This window comes from Triticum aestivum, chromosome 2A, assembly GCF_018294505.1.
Source record: "Triticum aestivum cultivar Chinese Spring chromosome 2A, IWGSC CS RefSeq v2.1, whole genome shotgun sequence".
In the NCBI taxonomy this organism is placed as follows: Eukaryota; Viridiplantae; Streptophyta; class Magnoliopsida; order Poales; family Poaceae; genus Triticum; species Triticum aestivum.
In genome coordinates, this window is record NC_057797.1 from 548,121,673 (window position 1) to 548,129,482 (window position 7,810).

Genomic DNA, 7,810 nt, shown 5'->3' on the forward strand with positions numbered 1-7,810 from the left:
TTCGATTCGGTAGCTTGATTCCTTCGTGGCCCGCCGTGGTTGGTGAATCGGTCCGCGTTAATCTCGCCGGGGCGGTTGATTCGGGTTTAACACGGCGCGGATTTGAATTTTATGCGCGGTTAGGGTTTGGGCGTGGTTCCAGATTCTGATTGTTTCGACGGATTCTTTCGGGTCTTAAGCCTTGCTTAAATTTCGTTTAGTCACGATTACCTGTGCCTACTTGATGGTGGTTTTGTTGTTTGGTGGCAGACCGATCGATGTAGTTCAAGTTCCAATCGCGTGATTTGACGATATATGATTTCGCGTCTTAGCCCTCAAAAGAATTCCCGCAGATCTGTAGATTCGCGTACATCATAGTTGTACCCAAGTTCGTTAGTTGTGCCATATTTGATTTGCGTCTGTTCATCTGCTGGCCCCTCAAATCTGTAGTTTCATAGTGTTACAGTGGTATAAATTTCGCTTCGACTTATTGACGTGTGTGCTATATCTTTTGATGAGTTGAACTAACGTTTGGAGAATTCGGTATCTGCGGGTTGGTAGTTTCTTTTAGGACTGTACGGTTGGAAAGAATTGGCATGAGCTCATAGTGTTTATATTGGGATATTCAGTTTCTAAAGTCCTGCATACAGCATGTGGTCAGTGCAAATGTAATTTTGTTACTGTTTTGAGCTTGGTATTGAGAGCAACCTGCAGTCTAGGTATCTGGGAATGATAGTAACAGGATGAACTAATATACTTGTCTACTCTGATAGTGGAAGTCAATTGGGTGCATTGATATATGGAAGCAGTTGCATAGCCATTTTGAAAATAGTCGATTGCTTAACATATCTTAGTATTGATTTATTGCATCTGAATTGTACCAACTTGCTAGTTAGCTAATGTTATTCTTGTGATAAACTAAAAGCATACACAGATAACTATGTGAAGTTGATGTCCGACCATTACATGTGATAACTAGGAAGCATATTTTTTATCAGTGGACTGCTATTTCTTTTCTTGCTTCTGGTTAGGCGATCATGGTAGCCTTGTTTTCTTTAGTGTTAAAAAAAAATACTAGGCTGCAGTTTTTTAGTGTGTCATCTTTATGTGTGTCTTTTGAGTGAACAAACTATGCTAAAGGTAGATCAGGACTTTCATCTGAAGTGGAATTCTATCTTGGGTCTGATCTTTTGAATGAAAAGTTTTAGTTAGAAATACACTGCATTCTGTTTTTGTGATATTGTGATATTCAATTTATAGAACTGACTATGTTCTGTTTTTGCTTCAGGTAAACCAAGGTTTTGCTCATGGCTCGTACTAAGCAGACCGCCCGTAAGTCCACTGGAGGAAAGGCTCCCAGGAAGCAGCTAGCCACCAAGGTTTGTGACTGCAATATTGATAGTTTATCTATGCCATGTCTTTATTTATGGTTTAGGTAAATTGAACTGTGTATAATTTGAACCTCAACCTTCATTGTCAGCTTATGACCAGATATCTTACTGATGTATATGGATTATCATGGTATTATTGTTCATGACCATGTGCTCTGTTTTGCTTTTTGACAGGCTGCCCGTAAGTCTGCTCCCACCACTGGAGGAGTGAAGAAGCCTCACCGTTACCGCCCTGGAACTGTTGCTCTTCGGTGTGTAAAGCCTTCCAACCTATGCTAGCACATGTTATTGCATATGGTTTTGTTTTCAAGTATTCTCAAATGAGTAATTTTGTGCTTGACTTTGCAGTGAGATCCGCAAGTACCAAAAGAGCACGGAGCTGCTCATCAGGAAGCTTCCATTCCAGAGGCTTGTTAGGGAGATTGCCCAGGACTTCAAGGTGATCAATCGACTTGTGCCCTACATTGCTCTTCTCCTGTTATGTCAGCTCTTATATCAATCAAGTAAGCTAAAAGCACCGCCCTGTTCTGTCTGTGCAGACTGACCTCCGCTTCCAGAGCCATGCGGTGCTGGCCCTTCAGGAGGCTGCAGAGGCCTACCTGGTCGGTCTCTTCGAGGACACCAACCTGTGCGCCATCCATGCCAAGCGGGTGACCATCATGCCCAAGGACATTCAGCTGGCTAGGAGGATCCGTGGCGAGAGGGCTTAAGGTGCTGTGCTTGCCTTGCCTGTGGGAATCGCTCTGGTGGGCATCTGTGTCTGCTTTTGCTGCTGAACACTTATCATGTGTCGTGAACTACTAATACTGGTCGTGTGTAGTAATGTCAGTAGCGTACTCTGTGCCATACTATGTTCGTAGAGCTGGATCATTTGTTCGTTGGTCGTCTTAAATCATCCACCTGGTGGGTGCTTATCTGAACCTTGCATTTTATGTCTGAAAATTAGTGATTGTGTGAACTATTATTATGTTCTTGTGTCTCGTTTTATTTGTATCTCTGCCGTGCAAGTATGAATTGGGATGCATCTGTGCTAGTAGCTGAACTGTTATTAGTTAGGTAGCTGGCAAGGGAAATTTCTGTTCACAGAAACTAGTAGTGTTTGCAATCCCTGTTCATCTGTGCTAGTGGCCGTTTTTGTTTAGCCAACCATAGACCTGAAGTTATGGCAGCCAAAGAGCAAGTTGTGGGAGTACATCCTACAAGTTGGCTATGGATAATATGTCTGGAAATTAGAAAATGTTCAACAGAATATGCTGATACCAGTGAGCAAGGTAAGAGGACCATACAGTCTCACTTCTGGAGTGGTTTAACGGAGGCCAAAGATTTCCAGCCCTATTAGAAAGTGAGAGAACATATATAAAAAAGTGGGGAAATGGTGGTAGGAGGGCCGTGTACGGTGTACCTAGTACTGCTTTAGGTAGGTGGCGTTTATTTCTACGAAGCGAGACGGTGCTCCATACGCCACCGTTGAGGCAGTCAGAGCTAAGGCCTGTTTGGTTCCTATGAATTCTATAGGATAAGATGTGTGTAGGAAAATTTCCTTTGAGACCCTCTAGTTTGTAGAATGGATTCCTATTCCTATATAGGATAGGAATAAATTCGTCACATTTTAGAAAATTTTCTTTGAAACTCTTTGGTCGGTAGGAATAGATTTCTATTCCTATATAGGATAGGAATCAATTCTTTACATTTTAGAGGAAAAAAACATTAGTTAAGACTCAATGGAAAAATTCCTATCCTATGCGTCAAATGACATCTCTTTTTTTATAGAAATTGAAATGCATGTTATCTCACTTCCTATGATTTTTCTATTCATAGAACATTTCTATCCTATGAACCAAAAAAGGCCTAACTCCAATCGTGCCGACCCAAACAGATACACGTTATGTTGTCTTTTTGTCCATTTAGATCGGTTGACCACTCGCCATCCGTTCTGTTTTATGTTTGGGTCGGACATGTGCACAATGCATCGATCCATTTCATGTTCATACATAATCTTTAAAAGTCAATCATGTCAGCGTCCATGCTATCGCTTAAAGTTTCACGGTGCCATGCTAGCGGCCAACATACATGTCAGATTTCAAAAAATCCACCACACCATTCATGTTGGCGCACTTGCCGGTGGCCGGAATACATGCCAACACACAAAAAAAGGACGGGATTCAACCACGCCATCTCGGCCGTGGTCATACCAGCACACTTGACGTCATACAAAGAAGGATGGTGCTTTTCGTCATAGATCACTCCTCACCAAACATGAACATGTTAGCCTACATCTTTTCGAACCATGGCCTCTTCCTAGACGACACCGTGCTCAAGTCCACCTTAATGGTCTCTGGTGAGCATTCCCTAGAGAAGCGAGAGGCTTGCGAATAGACATGGAAGCTGGGAATTGACTGCATGGCAAATGCACGCGACGACTCTGGCAGTACCACCCGAGGGAATGCCGATGAGCCTAGGCTGGTTGCAGCCACGACGGCGCTGATGAGCCCTTGATGGCCAGGGTTTAACCCTAGATACAACAGGGTCTCCCTCATTGCTGCAGCGACTCGGGCATTGGTCTCCTCCTGCTATGCGGCGGCGGTCGCGGCGTCGAGCTTGTGGTCCTGCGCGTGCCTCCGGCTCTTCCTCTTGGCTGACTGCACAACCCGTTGCTAGAACGTCATCTGCTTCTTCCTGGGCGGCGCCACAGTCTTGCGGGGCGTGTGGGGCTTGCCTTTGGTGGAGGCGACGGAGGCGAGGCCGGCGGCAACGTCGAGGGTTGGCACGTCGTCCATGGCGAGCGGTCGGGAGTTTTTTTTGGGAAAGTAGGGTGAAATGGTGGTGGCTGTGCGCTGACTGGTGGGCCAAGGGAAGGAGTAGGTGAGCGTCGCGCGCGTCCGTTTCATGTCTCGACCGACGCAAATGAGATCAAAATTTGAGCCAGAAATGGGTCGGCGGGCGGCCAAAAAACAGACACGCGTTCGTTTGGATCGATGTGTTGAATCGATTTTTGTGTTTGTTTTGTCCTAAACAGGCATGCACGGACGAAATGAATCAGCACGTTGGAGTTGCTTTAATAGCAAGCGTTCATTCCCATACCTGACAGGATTGGCAAGCGCAGGCCGGCAAACAGCCGAATGGGTCGACGCGCTGATGCTGTCAGGCCCTTGAAAAGACTCGCTGTTCTTTCGGCACGCGCAAACACCAGTCTTGTTTCTTTCTACCCCATGCCTCGCCTGGCCTGCCCTGACCGGCCGGTCTCTCACCCCATTGTTCCCCGCTGACGGCGGACCAATTCTTCTCGGCGCCCAGATCGTGTCACCCTCCTCCGCCCAAAGTTTCCGGGGCCCCGGCCGGGACCATCGGAATGCTTCCCGAGACCTGTTGTTCCGCCCCACCAATCCAAAGCTTCAAATTGATTACTCCCGCTCCCGCCACAACGTGGGGGCCTCTATCGTCTCTTCCTATTTTTCAGGACGGGCGCCCTCGGACCTCGGTGGCTCGGCGTGACAATGAAATTCGCCGTGCTCCTGCCTCCGGAACCGGAGGGGGTGCCATGCCATGCTACTGCCGTGCCCGCGCTGGACAGGCGTCTGGTGGTGATGGCAACTGCCAACGCCCCGGCCCGTCAGGTTCGTCGACACAACAAGACTCATCCAATCAACCTTTTGGTCATTCATGTGACATCAACGCCAGCTTAATTCGCGGAGCTGAGCACATTTCAGTGGCTTGGCGGCACATTCGCGTAGCGATCTTCCAGGATCAAAGTGGTGGGGTTCATTGCGATGTGATCCAGCAGCAGGGGATGTTCTCAACACACACACACACATTCTCCGCGCACTCGAGAGGGCCTAGGCCCTTCCTTGATCAACGGCACGCCACACTATCTATTCTTCTCCACCGACCAAGGCATAGATCATATCATATACAGCGATCCAAAGTTCTGTCACGGATGCCAATCACATTCGGGCAGTGGGCATAGGATATGCCGTCTGCGTGGCGTGCGATGCGCCTCTGCTCTCTGCGGTCCATAGCCTTCAGTGCAGAAGCTTCTGATGCAGCGCCACCGCCCAACCGTGAAGCTCCGTTCGCAAGCACTAAGTAACTGACAAAGGAATCGTATCTACCGTCATGATGTGCAAAGCACTGAAGCAGCGGCGTGGAGCTCAGTTTACGTACGCGGAGAGTTCACTCAGGTTTGGGAGTGCACAGTCTGTAATTACTCGCGTGACCGTTATCATGCTTACTGTCAAAGCAGAAGTTAGCACCGACACCACAATGATGCTTGGTTTAGAAGGTTCGATTGAAAACCTCCGATGTACTATATGTTTGCAACCAAAATTTCATACTCCAAAGAAGAAGACCGTGGAGTTTTTTTTTTCTGATAGAAGATCATGGATTGCACCGATGGGTAACTTGTGATGAACTAAAAGGTCGAGCTGGCGAGCCAGCAAAGCATGCCACTTTGCATGTCCGCATTTTTAAAGTTATTTACCCAAAACCATCACACTTGGAACTAGAGTAATAAAAAACTACCGGTTCTGTGCCTAATGCGTATACCTCGCCATGGGAAGCCCGGCCCGGCCAGCCCGGCCCGACGCTGCTCCCAGGCCGGGCTCGGGCCTAGATTTTGAGCCCGATGGCCGGGCTGGGCCGGGCCCATCGTTTTTGCACTTTTCTGAAGGTCGGGCCGGGCCGGCCCGGAGCCCGACGGGCTTTTACATGTTTGGGCCGGGCTCGGCCCGGAGCTCGACGGGCTTTTACATGTTTGGGCCGGGCTCGGGCCAGAAAACAGGCCCGATGGCCAGGCCGGGCCGGGCCCGGGCCTGGGTTTTTTGCGTCGGGCTTGGCTAGGCCCGGCCCGAGGTATGGCCAGGTATACTAATGCGTAACACCGAGCACTGATTATCTGATAAGCTCACGAAAACAGTGAAACTGACAAGTTGGCCCCACTGATCGGGCTGACGTGGCGACGATCAAAAACTTTGACCGAGTGATGTGGCAAATGAGACGTGGGTCCCACCTGTCAATGACTAGAGGGTCATCTTCTTCACAACATTCTATCTATTGGCATTCCGTCGAGCACCTTCCGTGCGTTCATCTTGTGGTCACTGAACACATCATGGCACGCTGTGGCACGGGGAATGCGATGGAGGGCTCACCTTGAGCACGTATGCGTGCTCGGACGCGACGAGGTAACACTGGAGCAACGTCCTCGTCAGCGGCAGTGGCCGACAGAGCATGGTGAGGCGGGGAAGACAGCTTGGGGACCCATAGCTTGTCGGCGCTGGAGGCGGAGGCATCAGGAGGACGTGTCGAAGCCTAGGGACTAGATGCGAGGCGCGAAGATTCACTAGAGCGAGATATCAAGGCGCGGTGGTGTGTGGTCGGAGGTGGAGAAGACGACCGCAGCGCCGCCGATTCTGGACGTCCGGGTCCAAGTACTCCAGTAGGGTTTCTCGGGGAGGCATTCCGGAGCTCCCAGACAAGGTGGTGGGGCTTGGGGTGGTCTCTGGCCACGAAATTGATGGACGACGGCGACCGCGGATCGGGGACGAGCTATCGTGGACGCCGGTGGCCGTTGCAGACGACGGCGGGCTCATGGGCGCCAGATCCGAGGCGGCGGGGTCGCGGGCGCCACATCCGGAGCGGGCCGCGGCCGGCAAGCAAGCGGCTCGAGTGGTGCTGCTCGGGGCGAGTGTAACGCCCCGAGACCGATGTGCCACGTGTCTTCCTGTTATTTGCTGTTGTTGCTTTGTCATTGCTTGCGTGTCGTGCATTGCATATCATGTCATCATGTGCATTTCATTTGCATACATGTTCGTCTCATGCATCCGAGCATTTTCCCCGTTGTCCGTTTTGCATTCCGGCGCTCCTATCTCCTTCGGTGGTCCTTTCTACCTTCTTTTCGTGTGCGGGTGTTAAACGTTTTCGGATTGGACCGAGACTTTCCAAGCGGCCTTGGTTTACTACCGGTAGACCGCATGTCACGTTTCGTACCATTTGGACTTCGTTTGATGCTCCAACGGTTAACCGAGGGATCGAAAAGGCCTCGTGTGTGTTGCAGACCAACACCCTTCCAAAGTGGCCCAAAACCCACCAAAATCCTCTCCATCATCTCGGTCGTTCGATCACGACCGCGTGGCCGAAACCGCATCTCATTTGGACTCTCCTAACTCCCTCTACCTATAAATATGTGCTCCCCTCCCAAAATTCGCGGACAAAACCCTAGTCTTCTTCATCCTCGCGCCGCCGGACACGTCCGCGCCGAACCGGACATGTCCGCCGCCCGCTGCCACCTCGCTCCAACCAATGGCGAGCCGCCACCTCAGCATCTCCGCCGCCGCACCCAACCACCATCCGCCACCTGTCGCCGCCTATCGCCTCCGCCGCCGCGCCTCACCCGCCGGCCCGCAAGGGCCCGCTCGGGGCCCTCCGGGCCCAAGTCGCGCCTCGCC

At 50.5% G+C, this 7,810-nt stretch overlaps 1 protein-coding gene across 1 annotated transcript; it reads left to right on the plus strand.

Moving 5' to 3' along the window:
• Positions 1-780: 780 nt before the first annotated feature.
• Positions 781-2,337, plus strand: LOC123189368 (histone H3.3). Its single transcript, XM_044601763.1, has 4 exons — positions 781-1,358; positions 1,545-1,621; positions 1,719-1,809; positions 1,910-2,337. The coding sequence occupies exons 1-4, from the start codon at positions 1,287-1,289 to the stop codon at positions 2,078-2,080; spliced, it is 411 nt and encodes a 136-aa protein (XP_044457698.1). The 5' UTR covers positions 781-1,286; the 3' UTR covers positions 2,081-2,337.
• Positions 2,338-7,810: the final 5,473 nt, after the last annotated feature.